Source organism: Pelecanus crispus, chromosome 6 (assembly GCF_030463565.1).
Source record: "Pelecanus crispus isolate bPelCri1 chromosome 6, bPelCri1.pri, whole genome shotgun sequence".
In the NCBI taxonomy this organism is placed as follows: domain Eukaryota; kingdom Metazoa; phylum Chordata; class Aves; order Pelecaniformes; family Pelecanidae; genus Pelecanus; species Pelecanus crispus.
In genome coordinates this window covers 20,439,007-20,464,068 of record NC_134648.1, presented here as the reverse complement: position 1 = coordinate 20,464,068, position 25,062 = coordinate 20,439,007, and the positions used below count along the sequence as shown (strand labels likewise).

Genomic DNA, 25,062 nt, shown 5'->3' with positions numbered 1-25,062 from the left:
AAGATCTAAATGAGGAGGATTAACCATGGGAACAAACTGGGGAAACTGAATTTGATGGTGTCAGATCAAGACTGAGTGCCTTTCTGGAAGATAGGCTGTAGCTGAAAGCTAGATACTGGGCTCAATTTAAGGGAAAAAAGAAAGAAAAAAAAAAAAGGAAAAAGAACAGGTTAAATGAAATGGCTTGAAGTATACAGGAAAACACATGAAATGACTGATTCATCTCCAGTAGCCCTAAACCCCATGATTCTACAAGTCATTATAATCCACTAAGTATACTAATCACTTGCATTATGACTGAAACTCTCAGCATACTTTTGGTTAGGCAGACTAGGGCAGTTTTGACACCATTGAATCTATTTTCAGCTGGTGAGATTAAATGCTCTGCACAGTCCTACCTCTTTGGCATGTTTAAGACAGTTTAACCTTGAAATGTTTTCAGTCTCAGGAGTAGATGTTGCATGGGACTGTGCTGCTCTGCATGTCTGCAGCCTTCATGAGAACCATGTGGCCCTGGGTTTGCATGCCTGCATGCCCAAGGAGTCAGAGGGCCGTGAATCACCACGTGTAATGCAGAGCAACTGCATCACTTAAACAACTGAGGGGAGGCTCACAAGGGGTATGTGACAAAAGATGGTTCTGCATATAGTAGCTCTTGGGCTTGGAAATATTTAGAGTGACTACGCAGGGTATGTGATGTAGATCCCATGCACTGTTTTGGGGCCCCTTTTGAGCTGGAGGACTGAGGCACGGCCTCTGTCAGTCCACCCTGTGGAAAGCATGATCTTATATACCATACCATAGAGAGTCTGTACCCCACTCTCCACATTTTAGAAATAAGATCCTAGATTAACAGACTGCTCAAAGCTTACTGATGAAGTGAAATTTTTTGTCTCCTGATCTGCCCTCCCTCTCCTGCTCCCTCAGAGGTTACATCCAGTGAGGCACCGGCGAAGCCTTCTGTTTGTCCTTCAGAAATCATAAAACTTCTCGATCATTAGGGGCACGAGAGAGGAAGGAATTAGGCCGTTCCCGAGCAGGGAGCATGCAGCGGATTCACCCGCGGATCCAGCGGCTGAAGCCGCCCTGTCGACCCCCCCCGGGGAAGGGCCGCCTGCCCGCCACCTCTCACGTCGGCCTGGGCCCGTTTGCCCTGATGGCGGTGGCTGGTAATGGCGTCCCAGCAGCGGCACCGCCGGTCTCCGGGGCCCAGCCTCCAAGCAGCCACCCCTCCCGGACCGCAGGATCGCCCGGGCTCCTGCGGCGGTAGCCGGGGCACGGCGCAAGGAGCCGGCGGAGCTGCCAGGGACCCTGCCCGCCGCGGCGGCGGAGGTGAGGCCCGGCGCGGTCCGCAGCGCCCCCGCCTCCGCGCGGCAGGTGGCGCCAGAGCCTCGCGCGCCCGCCGCCCGCGGGGGCGCGGGAGCCGTCCCGGCGCCTGCGCGCTGCAGAGGCGGCGGCGGCAGCAGCGGCCTGAAGAGCCCCGCGGGGAGAGCGGGCGGTGACGGCGGTAGTTGCGGCGGTTTGGCGTGTCGCTGGGCGGCCGTGATCGTGTGCCACGATGCCTGCGGTGTCGAAGGGCGATGGGATGCGGGGCCTGGCGGTCTTCATCTCCGATATCCGGAACTGTGAGTGGCGGCTGAGGCGCGGTGGGGCTGGGGCCTGGGCCGGGCCGGGCCGGCCGTTGCCCTGTGGGGCCGGGGCCTCTTTCCCTCAGTCCCCTCCCTAATGCTCTCTTCTTCTCCCTACCCCCGCAGCGGGCTGCTCGGAGCGCTCCTGCCTCACGAAATGGCGACGTGCACTGGGGGGTGGCGGGGAGGCGGCGCGGCGGCCGGCAGCCTAAGGCTTTCGGCTGTGGGTTTGGGTTGGTTTGTGCGTTTTGGGTGGGTTGGTTGGGGTATTTCCCTCCCTCCCTTCGCCGTTGCGGAGGGGCGCTGGGTGTTGCTGTCGCTGCCCCGGCGGAAGGGGGTGCCGAGAGGTTGTTGCCCGCCGCCGTTGTCGTTGTTTATAAGGTGCTGAAGCGAAGCTGGCCTGTATTCGGGGTGCGGGTGGGTTTGTGGCGGGCCGGAGAGGGGCGTCTCTGGTCTCCTTCCAAATCCGTGAACGGCTTTCAATTCAAAACGTCACTGATAGAAAGCAGGCCTCTGTAAGGGTGCCGGCGAGCTGGGCCTTCTGTGGGTGTGCCTAGGCTTGGCTTAAATTTGCTTTAAAATTATGCTTTGACAGAAATCAGCTCTTCGTATCTGTGTAATTAAAAATGGGATGGAGAGGGGTGCCAGTAAGTGTCCCCCTGAGGGAAGAGGGGAGAGCATGCCTGTGAGTGCGCAGGGCAGAGGAGCACAAATCTACTGCTGCTTGGGGGGGAGGGGGCGGGGAGGTGTATGTCTAGGGGCACACCTCAGTGCTCAGCTTTACTTTTTGACTGAGAATTGCATGTGATAGCAGTTTAATATTAATCTGAGTTAGAGATCTAAGTGTATGATGTGGCAGAAATTGCCTGGGGAAGGGCTAAGGTCACTGTGGTTGGGGTGATGAAACAGCTCTGTTTTGTCCACCTGTGTGTCTCTAGATTACTTGAGGCTACTTTAAAAGCAATGGTAGTAAGGTTTCCTCTCTAACAGGTGAAAGTGGATTTGGAGAATTTTTTAATGCAAATTATGATGATCTAACTAGGCTTGTCTTGGGATAACCACAGTGGCTTGGAAAACTCTTCATGTTGATGACTTCTAATACAAAAAGCTGGGGAGAAAATTATACCGATAAAATGAGACTGTTTAAATGCAGAATTTCCCTAAAAGTAAATTCAGGTGATTTGGACCTCTAGCCATGTAAACAGGGGCTTTGTATGTAAAATTCAAGGTTGTTAATATTCCTTGTAGCAGAAGCTGTCTCAGTGTTTTTTCAGAACAGAGTTGCAGGTTCTTAGGTTTCTTCAGAGTTCACTCTTGTATGTGTAGAAGGCGGCTTAGAAAATGTGTTATGTGTCAGTTCAAGGTTACGTGAATGCTCTTGTGCTTTGTCTGGTTGGCCCAACTATTTACTGAAAATTTTCCAGTGCCCTGGTAATTCTATGCAAGCTGCATGTGTAACACAGTTTCACCTGATATCATAGCATTTAAGACTTGCTGTTGTATCTACTCACTATTTTTGTGATGATTGTTTTCATTCATTTAGCTAGAAGTAGTATGATTTTATTCTTCAATGTCTCTTATGTCTTGCAGTTGGTTAACATGTTTGTCCACTCTTGTTTTCAGTGGAATTCAGCAGAAGGGAATACAAGAGAAACATTCAAGTTCTTTGGTTCCTAAGCTATATTTAGACATATGGAATGGTAAGATTTAAGGTAGTAGGATAGGACAAATTAACTACCGATTTCCCCACAAGCTTGTGAGTGCATAGACAGTGTGGGAACTCTGATGGAACAACCACCCCTCTGTCCAGATTGGACAACAAACCTCTCATGCTCTCAGTGCCTGCAAGAATGACAAAGATGTCAATCCCTTGTGAAACAAATAAAATGTTAACACTTTCACTGTTTAAACAAATACTAATATTTCTCAAATGTTTTGTCCCTGTCCAGACTGCTATTTGGGAGCTGTAATTACTTTTGTATCTTTCTCATCTTCATAATCATAGAATGCTTTGGGTTGGAAGGGACCTTTAGAGATCATCTAGCCCACCCCACCCTGCAGTGAGCAGGGATATCTTTTAACTAGATCAGGTTGCTCAGAGCCCCATCCAACCTGACCTTGAATGTTTCCAGGGATGGGGCCTCCACTGCATCTCTGGGCAACCTGTTCCAGTGCTTTACCACCCTCATTGTAAAAAAATTTCTTCCTTATATCCAGTCTAAATCTATTCTTCTTTAGTTTAAATCCATTATTCGCCATCCTGTCACAACAGGCCTTGCTAAAAAGATTGTCCCCATTCCTATAGGCCCCCTTTAAGTACTGAAAGGCCACAATAAGGTCTCCCCGCAGCCTTCTCTTCTCCAGGCTGAACAACCCCAACTCCCTCAGCCTGTCCTTGTAGGAGAGGTGCTCCAGCCCTCGGATCATTTTTGTGGCCCTCCTCTGGACCCACTCCAGCAGGTCCATGTCCTTCTTGTGCTGAGGGCCCCAGAGCTGGACGTAGTACTCCAGGTGAGGTCTCACCAGAGCAGAGTAGAGGGGCAGAATCGCCTCCCTTGACCTGCTGGTCGTGCTTTTGATGCAGCCCAGGATACGGTTGTCCTTCTGGGCTGCAAATGCCCATTGTTGGCTCATGTCCAACTTTTCATCCACCAGTACCCCCAAGTCCTTCTCTGCAGGGCTACTCTCAATCCCTTCATCCCCCAGCCTGTATTGATATCTGGGGTTGCCCCGTCCCAGGTGCAGGATCTAGCACTTGGCCTTGTTGAACCTCATGAGGTTCACACAGGCCCACCTCTCCAGCTTGTCCAGGTCCCTTTGGATGACATCTCGTCCTGAATGAAGACGGTAACTACATCTTCCAAATAGCTGTGAAAGACCTGATAGTTCCCACTAGTAGGTGATCTATGTAGCTTTCAAATAGCTGTCTAATGGCATTTGAATCCATTTCCTTTAAGGGAGCTCGGAGTATTGCCAGCTAACCATGGGCTGGTGTATGCAGACTAAGATTCCCCAAGATACTTGAGAGCACTCTCTAGAGACTCTGTGCTTTGCAGACACTGGTATTGGCTTAAGTTCCATCTTTCTGTCTTTGGAATGGGGAGCTAGATGTTTGTCAAGAACAAAAAGTAACAGTTGTTTAGGTGAACAGAATCTATTGACTTGTAAATCTAAGAAAAATGTTCCTGTTCTGAGATGGGGAGGGAAGCTAGACACAAAGTGCAGCTCTTAACCTCTATTTCTAACCTTAAAGTTGGATTAAATGTCTGACAGTTGCACTGAAGTGCAAAATGCCTGCTGGCATTCTGAATTTCAGTCTTAATTTTGGCTTTCTTGGACTCATTTATCTCTTTGTAATACTACCATAAGGGCCTGATGTTTTTAGTTTTCCTACAGCCCTTCCAGATTATGAATGATGTTGAAACATGGTGTGGGGTTTCTCTTCTGAAAGACTTTGCAACATCTGCATTATAGGTGTTGCTGAAAAAAATGAAAATGCATTTGTGTACTAACTGTGCTCAGGTGGATGCACAGAATGTGATTTCAAGCTAATAAAATAACCTAAACTTCAGGGGAGTATTTATGTAAGTTTTTAGACTGTCTGCCTTTGGAAATGCTTAATCTTCTTACATAAAGTCTTATTTCTTGGGCATTTGGACCTACAAAGTCTGCAGCACTAAATAATGCATTATTCTCTTACAAGTTTATTGTATTACTGATTTGGGAGCGATGCGTGTCTTGCCTATCTGTTTTTACCAGTCTGTTACAGGCTTCAAAAAAGTCTTACTTGATAGCAATTTTCAGTGCTTACAACTCTAGTTGATTGTGAGTGAACAAACAGCTTGCACTGCCAGTCTGCAGTGCGAGTTAGTTAAAAGTTAGTTGGCTAACTTTTTAGTTGCCTCTTTTTTTAGTTGGCTAACTAAAAAATTGTTAAAAGGCTGTTTGTCACTTCTGTGTTGGTTAGGCATATTTTTGGCACTTAGGTTCTCTATTAAACTACTTGATCTGTGCGTTAAATGCTTCTATGCCACATATGACTTTGACTATAAGAATTACTTTCTACATTACTAAAAAGTCTGCTTAAGATACACTGGTTTCTCACAAGTCTGTAAAGCTTTTCATTAAAAAAAGAGTCAGCATGCTACTTGAAGCAGCAATTGTAAAATATTTTAAAGAGCAAAAGTGCTTCTTAACACTTTGACTTTGCTCTAGTCTCTGTGAGAGTATAATATTGAGTGACTTTTTTCAAAGTGAAGTGTTCTTTATTCATACAAATATCATGTGAATTTTCAAAATCCGACAGTATAAGAAAATGAATTATCCTGCAGTTCCTGATAGCTCTCCAGAATTTTGTTTCAGGGCAGCTTCTTCTTGTAGGCTCTGTATTCTGAATATAGAAGTCCTAGTGCAGATGGCAGGGAAAAAAAAAAAAAGAAGTTTTTAAGAAAATAATGCTTTTAGGTGCCTGACAACTTGCCAGTAGATGTTTGGGCTTTTCTGGAAACTTGCTCAGTTGGGTTGTTTTGTAACATATATGAAATAGTACAGTAAATAGCTTTTTGGCTTATCTTTTGTAGACATCAGAGAAGAGACAAGAAAACTATAGATTGAAAGCTGAACCGAAGTACTTGGTTAAGATAGTCTGGTTAATTAGCTCTTAGTTAATGTGGCCCACAGAAAATAGCAAGGTGTGGCTATGCTGTAAAGTAGATTGTGGTGGTAGTGGAGCTGGAACGCTCCGAGTCCTGTGGTTTGGTGACGTGCTATGCAGACTAGGAGTCCACGTCAGAAAGAGTCCTTGTCACTGCTTGGATGAAGTAAGTGCCTCGTGAACTAAAACCCAACAGGATCCACATATGTTATAAGCATATGGACTCCTGCAAGGAATACTTATTCTTCAGTAGTATGTTAAATCTTTTTTGTGTAAGTACTGCAGAGCTGCTGAAGTGATTTGGCTTATGCAAGATGGTGCTTAATAAACTCTCCAGCCATCTTAGCTGACAGACACATCATCAGGAGTCTGTTTTTAATTTTTTTTGAGAATAGCTTTGTGCTTATCTGGTGATGAAGTACTTTTAAGTAATTTGTCATTCAGCCTATTCTGTTGCAACAACAGTATTATCTGCTATTCACCTGAAAACTAGGAAACCTTGCTTTTCTCCTTTCTTTTGGAGGTGGTAGTGTAGAAATACTTTCTATTACAATATTAAGCGTACTGCTGGTAACCCCCTCTTCCACTGTAAAATCAGAAAGTCACCTACTCTTGGGTTGATTAAATGGGCCTACACAGAGGAAAAAGCTGCTTTTGCCACAGGCTTGGAGGACAAGACAGTTCTTCATTTCCCTCATTACTTTAGATAACTGTCTTACCTTTTCATTGTCACCTCAGAAGTTGGACAGAGGGAGGAAGGTTTCCTTTAGTTTGTTCTCCAAATGTTTCTGTATATGTTCTGTTCCAAGATACTGTTCCTTTCTCCTTGGGCTATATTTTTTCCTTAAATAAAACCCAACAGATATGTTAAACAAAGGTCTATTTCTTCTTTGTACTGGACAGGGACAGTGTGCGGAGGCTAAACCCTTTTGAAGTCTGACTTCAGTAGCTTTGCTTCACTGAATTGGGACTGGTGCATCAGGTTACGGATAAGCAAGTGGGGATTAGAAAAGGCTGATTCACGAAATTCATCATATGATGATCACCCTTTTGACTGGATGGTAGATAATAGAGTGCATTACCTGTGTATGTGGGAGGGGCATGCATGTGAATTAAATGACCACGTGGGTATGTATAGAGTTATTTTTTCTCTGTGAGAACAGCCACACAGTGAAACGGACCTCACATAGGGTGAGTTGGGCCCATACAGCTTGTTTTAGTGCTGCATGTCAGTAATACAGCTTTCAGTGTGTAGGCTAAAGCTACTGCATTTCTCCTCTGAGGTGTAGGCGTAGGCTCTTATTTGCATTAGGTATAGTTTTAAAGTAAGACTTGAGCTACTTCTGAAGACAGTTTTCTTTATTTGTATTCTTAGATTACTTATCTCTTTGAAGAAATTTGAAGGCAAGGCATCTTGATTTGCTCTCCTATTTTTATTGCAAGGCTATGGCCGCTCATCTAATATGGAGAGTTTCTGGCCTGAAAAAACCCTAAGAGCATGCTATAATAAGCACTAAGTCTTGCATCACTTGCTACTATTTGCAGGAGAGTGATTTAAGGAAAACACAATTAGCATGAGATTAATCTGAGGAGGATGCGTAAAACAAAACTAGTGTTCTGCCCATGGCCTCTCTGTCTTAGCTTTCTTGTGATCATTTCATGGAACTCTAAGGGGCTGGGTTTTTTGGTTTCTGGGGTTTTTTTAGTTGGTTGGTTTTTTACACTTGTTGAATTTGTGCATGTTCGGCTGAGAAAAGAGGAGAGTAGGCAAAGATGATAATTAATAGATGAGAGGTAGTAAAGAGCTAGAATCTTTCATGTGACGTCCAACCTCTCTGTTAGAGATATTGGAAAATATAACATCTGAATCTGAAATTCTTTGGATAAAGGCTACCAATCAGGACTGGTTAGAGGAAGTTAAGGACTGTTGCAGAGACTATTACATATCTGCATCAGTTAGTGAGCTCCTATCAGATTTTTTTTTAAGGCCCCTGAAATGGTAGTTTAGAAGTGATAGTTAAACTAGGAGACTTTGGATAAGCCTCAAACTGTTCTACCTTAGTTCATGTTCAAATAATAGAAGAGACTCCACAGTGACTTGTACTAAATCAGTGCAGATGCTGCCTTACCCCGTTGAAGGGAGTGTTAGTGTACAGTGTGAAAATGCTGTTCAAGGAAATGACTACTTAAATGCTGCTCAGTCAAGGAAGGAGGAAGAGCTGCTTTATGTAGTAGCCTAGCCTTGCACTTCTGGTTTTGCGTATCTTCTTAGCTTAAAGCTTCTCTTTTGTTAGGAGTCAATGTTTTGTCAGCTAAACTTCCAAATAGATGTTCTATATGTCATAAAGTCACTTGGATATGAGCTTCCAGTAAGCTTTCAGTTCATCTGAGGAAAGATCTGGTCTTAAGTTAGACCCTATTACCTAGTTACTCCTCAAACTCTTTCAGAGTTCGAGCTGTAGTGTTTTTCTTAACTTGCGGTGCCTCGTTAGAAAAAAACATCCATGGTAGGCACCTAAAATTATTAAACTTGTATTAAATTTCTGCAATTAGAGTATCTGAATTGTGATAGGATTTGGAAGCTGCTGTGTGCTCTTTTGCATTTATTTCCCTTCCCTTATGAGGACAAGGAGTTAATGGATTACTGGACTACAGTAAAGCCTGTGACTCCCTGCTGGTTCATGAGAAATGTTGTTATAGGGACAAATCTCTAGCAGCATACTGGAGGAAGAAGTCAGTTCTGTGGATAGTAGTTCACTTAATGTGCAGAATACTAGAAAATGTACACTACAGAGTCCTTAAATGTAATTCGTAGGCCACTGATCTCTTTGTGTGTAGTAATCTAATCACAACAGAGTGTCCCAAGGCACAGCAATCTTCAGCTGCCTTTGTGCCATTCATAATCTTCAATGTGACAGACAGGGACTTCTTTCCTCTGATCAAACATATCTCATGAAAGGACAGCATGCACTCATGGTTTTTGTTCGTAACAGGATGTTAATACATCATTAAGCAAAAAGCTTCTTGTTCTGCAGCCTTCATCTGGTCAATTTCTGAACAAAACTGAAGCCATATTAACATCTTGTGAAGGTACAGTGTTTTATAGTAGTCTCTTTGGATTAGTTGCACAGTGAGTTTGTAAACAATAGCACCAGCATCCTCCTTTAGACATATGCAGGTGGACCTGGAACTTGCACCTCTATTGCATTACTCTACATAGTTTAGCCAAATGAAGGAGTTTACGCAGACAAAACTCGCATAATGTGAGGGCAAGCACACAGCGAATAGACCACTCTAATCTCTAATGTATTGCTATGTAACGTGCCTCCCTTTTGGCCCACTTCTGTGCTGTGCTAAATGACCAGCGGAGAGATTAGGGAGAGGTGGAGGATGGATTTGGTGTTTTACTTCATGAAGCTAATGATCAGCATAGCAAATGGCTAATCTATACTCTATAGCTGTAACGCAAGTATCTGTCCTGCTGGCAGGTAAAAATAGTGATTTAATTTACTGATAGGAGATGTAAGTACTACAAAAGCTCTTTCACAAAGGCAGGAATGGATGCACTGATTACTTTTACATGAATATTTTCCTCTAACTATTTGTACCACTCTTATTGTAGAGATGCTAGTGTTTGTTTTGATTTTGGGCCCCTCCTTCAACCAGTTTCTTTCTCTGTCCCCTGACAGCAGGGTTTAAGAATGCAATGTAGTCTTAGCATTATGCTTGTAAGCTGTTTTAGCAATAGGAAAGGCAGGTGGGTAATTTGATTGCTTTGTGCCAACTAAAGTGTGTTTGGATGGTGAATGTGGTGAACTTGCTCTGTACCTGGTCATGTATTCTGCTGTTTTCTGCTGGCATTATCACTTGCAGTAAAGCTGCTATGACTTACCCATTGGATATTAAATAAACCAATTTTGCTTTTGGCTGTTTGGCTTCCTAACTGATCTGCAGCAGTACAAGGTAGTAGCAGGAATGTGTATGCCAGGAGGAGAGCAGTGCTAAGGAACATTGTGGAGTTGTTGTCTTGTAAGAAGTATAGCCTTGAATCAAAGTGATTATGAAGCTCTAGCAACATATTTTGCTGAAGGGAAGCTAGTAGCAGTTTGACTGTGGTGTCTTTCCCACCTAACTCGCCAATCAGCTTAGATGCTCCTAATCTAGAGGCTAATGAAAACATAACAAAACAGAAAAATCCTTATGTTTGGAAAACAATGACTCGCACCTCTCAAGGAAAATGTCTAACAACATCTTCAGAATTGGGAATTTATCTTTTGTGTAAGAGCTATGTTCTTCCCAAGTAGATGTTCCTAGCCACTATGGAGTTCACAGGAGAAGCTGCTGCTCTTAGCCTTGGCAGTATTTGTGTTGCTGCTCTCCTAAATGGAAAACTAGAGTTGTCCTGTCTTCAAGACCTGTTCGATAATTGAATGTGAACAGAAAGTCATGTTCTGTGGTGCTACCATTTGTCAAACAAATAGTAACTGCCACTACTACTTGCCTTCGGGAAGCATGATGGAATGCTGGCAGCTTTTTCTTAGGCTAATATAGCATGTTGGGTAGGAGGCTCTGTAGTTCTTCACACTAATAATGGCACATCCATAATCATACAATTGTCAGATGGCCACAGGGCAAATAAGGCTAAAAGATAACACAATGTAACAGTTCTGACCTGTGCACAAATTCAAAATAAATGGATTATTTGGTGTGCTCAGTTACACTGGGTGCTGGCCATAAGCAGATTGGAGCCAGATGAGTACTGGGAACATCTCAACTTTTGTGAAGCAATCTTTTTTTTCTTTTGCTTTAAGTGTTGTCAATACACCTGTCTTGAGAACTTTCCTGCAGAAATCTACTCTGCTTAGTATTTGTGTAGACACTTGTATAGAACAAGTGCTTCTCTGTTCCTTTGGGCAATAAATGTGTAGACTTGGTCAGAAATAGCCAGACTGTAAGTGGTTTGTATGAAAGCTAAGAACTTGTAGCAGTTCTAGTTAATCAGCATGAATGCACTTTGTGCCTCAAACTTGGCTTAGGCAGTCTACAGTTAGTATAGCCACAAGTTAATCCTGATAGAGTAGGTCACTGTCTGAGTGAGCCACAAGCAGCCCACTAATTCCAGCCTTGAAGCACTTGCTTAGTCTTAACACTGCTGCCAATTTAGTATTAAGGTATGTCAAATGTTCTCTTCAAATGAATGGACTCAACAAATCCCTTCCCTGTAACTTCTGTTTTCTCATTCTTCTGTAGATTGTAATGCAAAACTCCAAACTGAGATATGGAGGCGTTATTTATGCAATACTGAAGCTCTGAGTGTAACCTGGATTACTAGGAGATTTAAGAATAGTAATTGGTTCTCTGAAGAGCTGGATGACTTCTGATGTTCACTAGTCTATCTTTGTTAAACAAGATGGTAATTAAAGATAACAGTGCACTGCAGACTAAATTTATCTTGCCTAATGAAGGCAGTAGGCAGCACAGTGGAGTCTGTCCTTTGGCAAATTGCCAAATATGAAGTTAATCGCTCATAAGTGCCTTGGGCAGTGTTGTGGCTGGGTATCTTTGCTTAGGTACTCATCTTGGAGAAGACTAACAGTGGTCATATACTACTAGGGCTGTAAGACTATAAACAGTGCATGTCTTTTCTGCAAAATAGCCAGCCAAAACTTAACGGCTTGCAACCAGCTCTTTTAATAACTTGTTATGGATAATTAATCATTGTCTTGCTAAACTGGAAAAAGCCCGCATAAGTGAAAGCGAGAAAGATGTGGAACATGATCTTGTTCTCTGGCTTAAATACTGTCCTACCCATCAGTTTGTATATATGACATGACCTTTATTAAGCCTCTCCAAGTTGAATACCTTGGCTACAGCACAATTTGTTGGAATACAGCTCTGATAATTTCTTGATGCTGGGAGCTGTGTAACAGCCTGGAAGTGAGGTGGAACAACTGCTTTTGCAAGCTTTGACATGTAAGCCTCTAGTTCTGCAGCACAGCATTCCTTCAACTGTCATCAGTAGTGGTCTTATCTTCCTTTTAACCATCCTTAAGGTTACTTGAGTGTTTCTAGTGATGGTAAAAATCAAATACACATGTAGAAATTCTTCAGTGAGTGTTACCATGGCTGAGTAATGTGATGAAAACTTCTCAGTTAATCAAATATATTTTCTCTAACAGCCCCTGCCTGCCACAACCCCCTGCCCCCTGCTTAGTGGGACAGAAGATGTAGCTAAAAATTGGTTTTTGATGCTTCTGTTTTCTTTTTCCCTGTGCATGGAACAAACTGAAGCTACCTGCCACTGTGAGGTTTTGTTTTGCTTTGTCATCCTCTAATGTAAACAATAAATTAAGTTTGAATAAGATTACCATGCAATATAACTGCTGGAGTTTAGGAGATTTGTTTTTAGATACTTGGCTTTGTTTTAACTCATGAGTTATCCTAAGTGTTGTTATGTGACTGTCCTCATTGACATTTAACACCCAATGGCTAGTGCTGCTCTCTAAAACTGTAATTTCGGGCACATATGGATTGTAATCAGTAATAAAGAGACAACTTAAGATTTCATCATTCAACTTTGATTTCCAATACATGGAGTTAAATTTTTATCACCAGCTAGTTACTATGCTATTTATGTTTGGTCAAGGTCTAGATGAGATTATGTGCTGCATTCAAAATAGAACAGCCTGAAGGAATTATTCAAACCAGGCTTTTGTTTGTATGCTATGCAAGTTTTTAACTTTGAGAGCATAAACCCTCAGATGTGAATTTGCTGTTTAATACGGGTGTTCCTGTCAACTCAGTGCTACAGCTGTGTGCCCAGGGGGTGGGATTTTGCTTTTTGTCTTGCTGAGGCCGCAATCCATTTCTACCAAAGGTGCTGACTTCACAAATTCCTGAAGTATTTTAGGCAGACTTCCCTTAATGCTCTGTTGCTTGCTTAGGACACAAAGAACACAATTTTTAGCAGTAACTGATGATCTGAGAGCATAACAGGTAGATAATGCTGCTTGAAAGGTTAGTTGAGAGGTTTTGTTGATTTAAAAAAAAAAAAATTACAACCTTGACTTCATCTTGGGTTAAGAAAAACTGAGATGTACTTATTCTTGTTCCCCCTTCCTCCCTCCTTTTTTAATATTGGTGATTATTGCCATGCTTGTTGAAGTTGGAGAAACAATTGCTAATAACTGAAAGTAAATACTGCAATGCACTTTCTTTACAAGCAGAACCTAAAGGTATAGAGCAATGACCTAGCTTCCAAACTTGGGTAACTAAATATCCTACTCAGGTTAGCAATATCCCAGACTGAGGTCAGTGTTCTCTGCCCCGTTAATTTAAATGAAGTACAAAATCTCCAGACTCAGTGGTAACATTTTAATTAGATGTGCTCTTTGCTTGGTAAAAGGGAAAAGAAATTAATAGTTTCAGAAATTAAAATTTCCACCTGGAGCAGATGAATTGCTGAAAATCAGGGGGGTGTTTTCAAGTCTTTAAAAACAGTGCTAAGGTGATAGCTTAGCAAAATTGGAGTGTTGTCTATTTACATAAACACTTGCACCCTTTTGGCATATGTTACTGTGGCCCTCTTGTCATAGAGTATGGACCCAGGAGCAAAAGACTTGCTTCAGTCTAGTAGTGAATTCCTAATGCTGGCAAGTATCTTAGATGAACACTTGAATTCTCTCTGCCATGTGCACAGGACAAATAATCTAATCCAGTTAAGACAAATCTAAAAATCTGTAGTAGAAGACAACATTTCGTACAAGCCTTGGATTGTATGAGCTGCTGCTGCTTATTTATACAGTAAATAGTGTCACTGCTTTAAAATCAGCTTACTTCAGGTTGGCAAATTAAATTAGAAGAAAACTTGTAACATGTTGCATGATGTCTTAGTGAAAACTGGTTAAATTTTGTGATCCCAACAGATGCATCTTATAAACTGAGTGAATTACACTGATCTCTAGCCTTGTCATTCTAGAAGTTAGTTGGAGTTTCTAGGTCATTTTCAAACAGGGCCAGGAAACTTTTATTCATAACCTTGTAGCCAAACATGTGGTGAAGTGTAAAGGAAGCTGTCATTTTCTGCTGCTAGTTGATGTTTTGGAAACTGCTTGAAAGTTTGAGGTCTGAATTCACAGGTCTGAATTTCAGACACAACTAGATGGCGAGTTTGGCATTGCTGAAGTAGACTTAATTTGCTTCCCTCAAACTTCAAGCAACTGAATATAATGCCTGAGTGGGATATTTTACCCTACCACACTCACTCATGTAGGAGATAATGGACCCAGACCTCTACAGAATCTCAGTCACCAAAAACTAGAAGAGTAATAAGCTGCTTTGGTTTGGACAATGCAAGTATTACTTGAATAAGCTTGCATTATTAGAATTTAAACTGCAGCTTATTTCTCTGAATATCTGGCGCTAGAATTGGCATTAGAAATCCTAATACCTGTTCTTGGAATCAAGAGTTGATATGAAATACAAACTGTGAAGCCTAAGGTGGTGAAGTCACCTAATAAAATGTGAATTTTAAATATTTCTTGTTTTTTAAGTGACTTTTCGTGGGGCATATTGAAAGTCTGAACTTATGATGTATCCTATCTGTCTGAGGTCTTTTGAGTCTTTGGGCTACTCATAAGTTTACTGCTTTCTCTTCAGTGTCTGCTAAGAATGGTTTTAAAGCTGTTGAACTGAATGACCATTCAACAGAGAAACAGTAAATTGGCTTGTCTTTAAGGTGAGGAATAACACAAGCTGTTTGTTTATAAGACTGTGCTTAGGAGGCTCCTTCAGCGCACTGTCAGCTTAGTAATCAAATTGGAAGTAAAATTCAGTTTTCTCTTGCCAGTTTAAGTAACAGAAAACCAGAGTCGGAAGTCAGTAATAAAGGCATCTTGGATTAATTGTACGTGACTGATAGTATCTAAAGTTTGCAAAGCTTCTTGAAACAGGGAGGTCCTTTTACCTTCTCAAATTCCCTTATAAAGTGATGCTTAAGTTACCTCTGTGATGTTTGCCTTCATCCAGTCCTAATAATGGAAAGGGAGAGTAATAATTCTTCCTGATGTTTTTATGTTCACACAGCATGGTTGGGTGGAAGGAAGCTTAGGGTGGCAGAGGGCTGTCTAAAGCACTGTATCCTGATGTGTGTTCTTTTGATTTCAGGCAAAAGTAAAGAAGCAGAGATAAAGAGGATAAATAAAGAACTAGCAAACATTCGGTCAAAATTTAAAGGTAAGTGACTTGATTATACTAAACTACACATATTTCCTCATATGACATTCTTCTCTGGGTTTTTGTTTTGTTTTTACATGTTTAGACTTTTTGTCAACTGCTGATGCAAGCAAAATGCTAGAGCAGGCTGTTAGAATAACTATTGAAAATGTTCTCCTAACTACAGAACTTCCTGACACTTCTGTGATTCTTGGCTGTAACAGAAGAAAACTCCCTCCTATATCAAAGGATTGAGCTACTGTTCACAAACTTTTTCTAATACTTTGCCTCCTAAGCATGTGACTACTCAGCCTGTTTGATTCCAGAAGGCCATGAACTAGTTTGAAGAAACATTGGTGGATGTAATTATTTCCAGTAAAACAGAACCTGTTTAAACTTTTCCTCCTTCCCTGCTTCCCATCCCCCCACCCCTTTAGGGAAGTAATGGGTTAGGCTGTCTTCTAGCAGAATTAAGATAAAAATGTGTAGCTGATGAAGCCATGCATCTTGACCACTCCCATAAGCAACAGGAATACAAATTACTTGTATGTAACAAGGAATATGCGGTGACTAATTCCATCCTTGTGTGTTCCAAGAGGCAGCAATTAATGAGTTTTACCATGTGTTGTTTAAAAGCGCTGTAACTGTATTCAAGTTGTGTATGTGGCTTCAAATTTTAAAGATTCTGAGGGGTAGTTGAGATGCTTTTGAATGGAGTTATACCAGTAGTGGCTGTGCCAAACATTCTGCTTACATAGATATGGGGTTGTGTGTGTAGCTAGATAAGGCGTTGGCAGTGTGGAGGTCATGTATGTGGCTTCAGAATTTGCTGTATTCAGATTAAACCTGTTTAGTCTAAGTCAGGATAGATAATTAAGGTAGTGTTACCTATTTGGAATACCCAATGCATTAACAAAGCCCGAAATTACTTTCCTGAACTTCATGGGGATCTGTTGCTATTTTTTGAGTGGTATGTCTCTTAAAGGCATATGAAGACCTGCAAAAACTTGAGTGTCAACAACAGCTTGGAAGGGAAAAGTTGACCACAGTGCAAGACACTCCAGAAAAGTTAAGAAATTCTTCTAAATTAGAAGCCATCACATGCCTCTGTGCTAACGTTTTTCTCTCGGAAATTTCAGCATGCTTTGTCCAGATTGGTAGCTTCAGTTGTAACTGAGGAAATTTTAATGTCTATTTTTCTAGGGTAAACAGAAAAAGGACTTTTCATTTAGTCACCTCCCTATGCTGTCACATTGTTTTTCAATTCTTTTTCCTTGCAAAGCTTCCATCTAACACTGATGTTAGTTTGATATTTGCCAGAAGTAGCAGGCTTTGCATAGTCTGTTCTACAGACTATTGTCCAATACCCAGTCCAAGTCTAAAAGTGTGTCCACTTCCCAGACAGTGCCCAGTAGATACTGCCTTCATGTACTAAGTATGCATACACACTGAGCAACTAGCGCTTAATTCGAGGGTCTGCTAGAAACCTGCATACAAGAGTAACAGCCATTTTCCCTAGTTCTAGCTGAATGATCAAAATGGACCATCTTATTGCCTAGCAAATTTAAGCATAAAATTGTAACTTTTAAATAAAGCAGTTTAATCTCCAAGCAAGCTCTATACTAGACAAATTAAGTATATCCTTCAGATAAAGAGACTAAGTTTAAATAAAAATGTTTAAGAAGCTTCTGTACATTTAAGAAGCTAGTTGAAGTTTCATGTTACTTTATCTTTCAACTAATTTCACTAAGTTGCTTAATCTGGAAGATACAGCCACAAAGACTGCTTGTTTTGTCTTGGTCTATGTTTGTAAAACTACTTGCTGTCAGAAGCATTGTTGCTTATCAGCTGTTGCTGAAATTCATTTCAGCACCTAAATTCTTTAATTGTTTAGACAGGACAGGTTTTTCTAGAAAGCAGCATGTCACTTTCCCATGTACATATATTAACAGTTACTCCACCTATGCCCTTCTGTCATAAAGAACAGCTAGAGGTTAATGCCTAGCTGGAAACCTTGCTGCAGTCACACTAACACGGAAATCTACTTCTTCCAGCAACTTAAATTCAGGCTACACCAACTTTTTAATCTTGCTTTGGTTGATGGGTAAGCTTTTAGTTGGTTTGCAAAACCTAATCAGTTTTTCACTAATGAAACTGGAAGTTTTCAGGGAAGGTCTGAGAACTTCAAAAGGCATAAAAAATGAGAGTTATTGAAGCTCCTGTGGAACCTCGCTGCCTACTGTATGTTCCATTGTGCTTGAAACATGAAGGAGGTTCTATCAGGCCTGCTTACTTCACTGCTGGAATTAAACATGCTGTTGTAAAGGAATGCAATAAGGAATTGCAGAAAAGTTCATAATGGTTAAGGCTGTTTAAGTACTGACTTGCAGGGATATAGTCCAGTTCTTACTGTTTGGCTGTGGTTCCTATTAAGTAATCCTCTTCAGATAGGAGCAGTTAGTATCTCACTTGCTGCTTACTGGCCCAACTCTTTAGGTTTGCACCTGACGTGAAAAGCTTTAATCTACAAGCTGAAATGGGGAAGCTAGATTCAAACCTTTATTCCAAATGAAAACTAAGTATTCTAGAAAAAATGATGGCTTACATGTCTTGAGTAGCGCAAGTTAAACTGTTTGGGTCCATCCACACCCACTAACCTGCATACTTGTGAGTATGAAAGTGAATCTGTGAATTATTTGGGTACCACAGCAATCAATGCAGACTTTAAAATTAATGCTAATAATTATTATGCCTCCTGAGTGCTGTTACTGGTAAAGTGCAATAAATCCTACGTGGGGATCACAGAATGGACACTGACCCACAATTCAGTATTTTGCCAATATTGGTCATCCTGAGTCTTGCACAGTGAAGAGTCTATGAATGTGTATTTGGAAGGTTGCTAATACCACCTCTAGTAAAAGGCTGCCTAGCACATGATAGAGCTCATCTTCACTGTTCTTTGATGTGAATGTCTTTATAAAAGCAGCAGTATAAGCCACTGTATTACTAAATTTAAGAAAACTTGGCAGTAATGAAGCTCTAAGTGAGCTGAATTCTGTCAGAATAGCATTCTCTGCTCTGGTTAACATAGGTAGTTTGGTAGCTGCATTGTATCACTGAGTGGTCATAGGTTAAAGAGCTGCTGCCGGCACAGTTCATAAAAACCTGTTCAGTTCCGTTCCTCAGTTTTGCAAGGCATTTCATAGCTTAAGTACAAAAATAGTTAAATGTACGTGCACAGTAAATTCTTCTCTGGTTAATTGTGATGCAGGGGAGAAATGATCATAGGAACCTTTGGCTGTGTAGAACCATGAATCGGGCAATGATCAGAGAATAGAGGTGCTTTCAGCAAAGTAGTGCAATAACTTTAGCCTGTGTACCTTGTGTAGCATCCTTTAAGCACAGTTTAATTATTTTTTAATAAATATTGTTGTATGCTCGTTCAGTAGCTTGAGTGAAAGGTAACTAAACCTTCCCATAAGCTGATCTTCATTATGGCTACTTTATTACTGAATTTGTATGGATTTTAGGTGAAAAAATCTTACTTAACTGAAGAGAGTAACTTGATGTAGCCTGAACGAAAACTAGACCTAAATGTTACAATTTGCAAGAAGCTGAGTTTGGACAACTTGTGTAACTGCCTAAGGCCTTGAGAGTGTGAGGAGGTGATAGCTGTGTATCTTTCTGCTGCAGAAGTTCTACATAGGCTTTGTGCTGCATGGTTCTTCCTTGCAGAAGGGCTGTATAAAAATAAACAGACCTTCATAATGCATTTTATTCTTGGTTTGAGTGGAGATCATTCAGTTTAACCCAGTTTCTTTTTATGTAGCTCTGACTTTTAAAAACGTTTTTAAGTAGTTTAGATTAAGACAAGTGTGTGACTGAACTTAAGATGGAGTCCCTTGCTAAATAATTATGGGGAATACTGGTGCCCTGGGTTATTTGCCTGGCTGAAGATGCAGCCGTTAGACTGGCTGCATTGCTGTAACCGGGAAAGGTCTGACTGTAAGAAGCAGGGCTGGCAGTAGTGCCTCTTGACAGAGGTATGTTCTTGCTTGAGACTCGCACAGGAGACGGGTGTACCACAAGTATCCTTTCCTTCCTCTGGACCTTTACAATCTTCAACATACTCTGTTCTAGTTATCTTGACCCCCACCCCATGTAACTTGCAAGATACATTCTTATACTGTTACAGACAGAGGCTAAGTGTTTTTACTTTTGTTCCATCATGCAAGTAGCTGGCAAGCCTGTTATGTGCCTTATGTTTGGAGAACCTGTTATTTAAAATACCCTTGTACTTAACAGTCTGGGATGAAGCTGCACATATCTAGAAAAGCCATACTTTTCTTGAACTGATGGAACGTACGCTATGGCTTTGGCTTCTGATCTGGCTTCTGTGCTTCAAGCTCAGAAGGAATCTAGAATCTCTGTACTTAAGGTGACTTTGTCTCTTGTTTCAGCATGAGGAAGCTCCATTGCTGAGGTCAGTGTGTACTTGAAGGTTGCTTTAAATACTTCTGCATTAACTGAGATAAGATGCATGTAGTATAGAGAAACTACACAGTGTAATAAAGCAGAAGTTGTAGGAGTTAAATGTGGAGAAATAGCATTCCTTTTGTTGCATCATTTTGATCTCTCAGAGCAGAAATTGCCCACAAATCTACAGGCTGTTTCTGCAGTCAAAAGAACTTTGTTCTCTGCTTATTCAGGCTTGTTCTTTTTTCCAGATCTGGCATTAGATTTTAGTTTTGTTCTGACTGCTTAATAGGGTTTGTGTTACCAGAGGGGCTGCTAGATTTCAGACATGCTAGTGTATCTTAGTTTTGGCTTGTGCAGAAGTGCCCCAATGTCAGTTAGATAATTTCTGTGGTGTGTGTGTTGTTGGTTGGGTGTTTTTTTTTTTTTTTTTAACTTCAGCTCACTTGTTTTCCCAAATTTGAGCAAGTCTTCTCTATCATCCCAAACTACACAGTAACCCTCTGCAGAAAGTTCAAGATAAGCCTCTAAACACCTGTTTTAAGCAGAAGGTGTGTAACAGTAAATTGCTTTCCTGGCAGGCTGTGAAAGTGTAGTCTTTATATTTAAGGTGGGTCTGGTTAGTCACATTGTCTTCTGATCATCTAAGAGATGTATGAAAGCAATCAGACAATAAAAAAATAAAGTGTCTTCACCAACAAAGTGAATTGTTAGAAGTAAAACCAGGCTTCAAATTATCACCTGAGTTGTAGGCCTGCTTCAGCAATACTCTGTTCCGGCAATAGTAGTATGGTAACTAAATACTAGCTTATGGATTTATATGTGTTGTCTGCCACAAATATTCATCCTTGCATTTAGAGGGCTTGGACTGTCACTCTTATGGAAAGACAAATCTTGTCTCAAAGTGTAGATACATTCATAAAAAGCAACTTCATTTTTCTTAGCATCTAAGCTAGTAGTGGGCCTTCTGTTACAGTATAGCACTGGATTGCTGTCAACTGCATGAACACAGGTCAGTGTCAACCTAGGAAGGAAGCACACTGAATGCAAAGAAACACTTAAGGGTGTTGTCCATTCTGTTTTGCATAAGCTGTTACTGCAGTTTTAAAAGCTAAGATTGTCTTGTCTTTGAGATAGTAATCAACCATCTGGATGCTAGTGAGACTAGACTTGTCAAGCTTCCTTACCCTCTACCCCCAGTGAACATCCCACAGGACTAAACTGCCTTCTTGCCCCCTCTGGCTGGTAGCAGGTTCTGTAACTGTGCAGCAGCCTGGTTTTTAAGTATACTGAATTAGATTCAAAAGCAGGTGCTGTTTTTTAACTCATGGTCCAAATTAGAGTCAGAAGGTGCTGCCTGTGAACCAAAGGGTCTCATTATGCATTTGTGCCTTATTTCTTCCTTTTTGGAAGGCTGTGTGAGAGAGATCTATGAGCAATGAAACCCAAAACTTCCCTGTTGAAATGGTAGAGAGGTGATGCACAGAAATGTGAAAGTAGTAATTCTTTCTTAATAATACTACTATTTACTGATCAGCTGTTAACTTCTTTCTTAGAAAAATAACTGATAAACTTTCCAGGGAAAACAAGTAGCCTTTGAAATGTCCACTGTGCTCAAAATCTGCTGACGTGTGTTCTGAATGCTTCCTGTTTCTGCTGACTTGATTTGCAGTACTTGCAAATGTTCCCGAAAGCATTTAAAAATGAGCTGAGTTAAAATAAATGATTGTGTATCAGAGTAAAGATAACAGAATGTGAAATTTCCTTCTGTTCTTGTTTGGATGTTTGCTGGAGGCTGTGGGAAGCTGTACTATTTTAGCACATACTTAAGTGATGAGATTTGTTAGTAATGTTTAAAATAAAACCTTTATAACTCTTTGTAAATGCTACACGGGAGGGAGAGGAATTGAAGAGTTAAAGTTGAAATTTCAATAAGAATCTGAATTAAAGATTTCTTCAAAACACAGCTGGAGTTTGACAACTACTGTGAGGTCTCTGCAATGCTCTTTTTTCAAATTGCTTAGCTGATTAAATAAAAACTTTAAAACGGCAATGATCTGTTGCGGCTGGCTTTAAGAGTTCTAGCAACTGTTACTTGGCTTAGTTTATAAGCTTGCCTGTTATTGAGAACCTTCAGATTGCCTTCAGTTCTGCATACAAGGGACAGAAGCTTTTGAAAGCAGTCAGTGAACTGACTGCTTTGCAGATGACACCAAACTGGGTGGGAGTGTCGATCTGCTTGAGGGTAGGATGGCCCTGCAGAGGGACCTGGACAGGCTGGACCGATGGGCCGAGGCCAACTGTATGAGGTTCAACAAGGCCAAGTGCCAGGTCCTGCACTTGGGTCACAACAACCCCATGCAGCGCTACAGGCTTGGGGAAGAGTGGCTGGAAAGCTGCCTGCCCGAAAAGGACCTGGGGGTGTTGGTAGACAGTCGGCTGAACATGAGCCAGCAGTGTGCTCAGGCGGCCAAGAAGGCCAACAGCATCCTGGCTTGTATCAGGAATAGTGTGGCCAGCAGGAGCAGGGAGGTGATTGTCCCCTGTACTCGGCGCTGGTGAGGCCGCACCTCGAATACTGTGTCCAGTTTTGGGCCCCTCAATACAAGAAAGACATTGAGGTGCTGGAGAGTGTTCAGAAAAGGGCAACAAGGCTGGTGAAGGGTCTGGAGCACAGGCCTTATGAGGAGCGGCTGAGGGAACTGGGATTCTTTAGCCTAGAGAAGAGCAGACTGAGGGGAGACCTTATTGCTCTCTACAACTACCTGAAAGGAGGCTGTAGTGAGGTGGATGTTGGTCTCTTCTCCCATGTAGTTAGCAATAGGACGAGAGGAAATGGGCTCAAGCTGCGCCAGGGGAGGTTTAGGTTGGATATTAGGAAAAATTTCTTTATGGAAGGGGTGGTCAAGCATTGGAACAGGCTGCCCAGAGAGGTGGTGGAGTCACCATCCCTGGAAGTTTTCAAAAAACGGGTAGATGTGGCACTTCAGGACATGGTTCATTCTAGTCTACCCTTGATTGGCTTAGAGTAGACTTGGTAGTGTAGGTTAATGGTTGGACTGGATGATCTTAAAGGTCTTTTCCAACCTAAACAATTCTATGATTCTATGAACAATTTTTTCTGTCTTCAGAAAAAGTGTTTCAGGTACTGATTTTACAATATTGTTCTTTGATAGCACATGATGGAGAAGGAAGCTGCTTATTCCTTGTTAGTAGGATGGTGATATGTTTTGAGCTTGATTGCATGGCACAGCTTCTGTCAAAAATGCTTCAAATACCCCAAGATCCAAGGACCTTGCTAATCTGAGCTCTTAAAATCTTGGAAGGTTATAATGGTTTAAATAGCTGGGTCCTAAACATGAAAAAAAGAGTTGCCAAACCATGACAATTACTTCATTGTGAAAGTCAGTGTGCTTCAGAGTATACATACTTTCATCTGCTTGTGTTCTTCATTAAGCAATTGGGTTGTAGTATTCTATACTCCTTTCTTCCTTTCTGATCTCACAAAGTCAACACCAGAGTCATTTGAGAAGGTGAGAGAATAGGGTTTATACTTGTGACTTTTGTGTATTGTTATGGATTGTATGCTAACAGGCAGCTGCAGTTAAATCTCTTGGACTCCTGGGAACTCCAGTCTTGGAGACTGGCTGGGTTTTTTTCACTGCTGGTAAAGTTCAGGTGAAAGCTACTTTCTGATGCCTTTTGGTGTATCTGTAACTCTGAGAGAAGCAGCTAATTATATTAATGCTATTAAATACCATAGCAAGTCCTCAATTATGTAGATCTTAGCCACTAGAGGAACACTGACTACAATGGATTCAACTTATTTGGTGTCCCCTTCTGTGAATCATAATAGTGTCTGGTAATGGTATCCACCATCACCTGTTCCTTTAATCAGCTGGCTTGTCACGAGTTAGCATGTTCTTACTACTAAGTAATATAAAGCCCTCCTGGTTTATTCACTGATTATTTCTTTTTCTTCCAGATCTCATGCAGAAGACCAATTGAAAATCAAATCCTAAGAGCTTGTAGAAACTTCTCTTAAGCAGCTGAAAAGTGTTTAAAAACTAAAGCTGTCACTGCCTTTTCCTGGGTGGTGGGTTTTTTTTCCTTGCCCCTCCTAGGGAAGGAGGGTATTTTTGATCTGCATCTCCCTACCTTGATGGGATGGGAGGAAGCTTCTGCTCGAGTACCATTTTATTGGGAAAATAGTATAACAGGAGGTATTTATTTACCCTGTTATAAATACAGAAGACTTTATTCCTTTGCTGCTCAAGCCATAGTTTGAAGGCCACAGCAGATAGACAGACATGGCTGAATATCTACTTTTCCCTATGGCCATATTGCTTCCAAAGAAGGCGGGGGAGGAACAACCACCCCCCCATCCCTGAGTCTGGACATTTTGCTCTGATCCTTCTAATGTTAATTCAGATGTCTAGTAAAGCAAACTGCTCTGGATTTGTTTGCTGACTCAGCAGGAAAATAGCCTTATGGCAGCAAACTGTAAATGTGACTTGAAATAAACATGGCTTTGGGCAGCTTTCTGCAGCGCTGCCTGTTGTCAGAGGATCTTGACAGGATCCAGTATAGCAGGATTTCACTGTCATGAGTATCTTCAGTAATGCTGCTTCATGTATCTAAGGAAAATGTGGCATATATTGGCTTCCTTGGTACAGACCTGAAGGCAACTTTTCTTTGCGCATCATAAAAATAGCTTTAAGGTAAAGCTTCTTTTTGTTGGCAACCGATATGCTGTCTGTGTCAGTTAAAAAAAAAAAAAAAATCAATGTGTGTCTAAAGACTCAGATTTGAAGGGTGTCATTGTCCCTATTAAAATGGCAGTCGTGTGCTTAAATTTTCCTCAGTTGAAATAAAACTAAACACGCCCCCACCCCCCCAATGCATAGTTGGAGCCTGTAGAGTTAACCTTTAATCATTGTCTACTTCAGTGTGCCAGTATGCTTTCTCTTGGATCACTAACATTACACGGCTTCACACATTGATAGTAATGTTCATTCCTTCACAAACTGTAAGTGTAGTTTATAGTGGTAAAGTTTCCATTGTTTTTATACAGTCAGTGAATGTAGTGTG

General features: G+C 41.4%; 1 protein-coding gene across 6 annotated transcripts in view; it reads left to right on the top strand.

Annotated features, from left to right (window-relative positions):
* The first annotated feature begins 1,487 nt into the window (after window positions 1–1,487).
* AP2A2 (adaptor related protein complex 2 subunit alpha 2) overlaps window positions 1,488–25,062 on the top strand; it is a 49,379-nt gene continuing 25,804 nt past the window's right edge. For all 6 annotated transcript variants that reach the window (XM_075713254.1, XM_075713251.1, XM_075713253.1 and 3 more), the window contains exons 1-2: window positions 1,488–1,625; window positions 15,448–15,516. In XM_075713254.1, coding sequence (XP_075569369.1) covers window positions 1,559–1,625; window positions 15,448–15,516 — 136 coding nt within the window. In that variant the 5' untranslated portion in view covers window positions 1,488–1,558. The remainder of the gene's footprint in view (window positions 1,626–15,447; window positions 15,517–25,062) is intronic.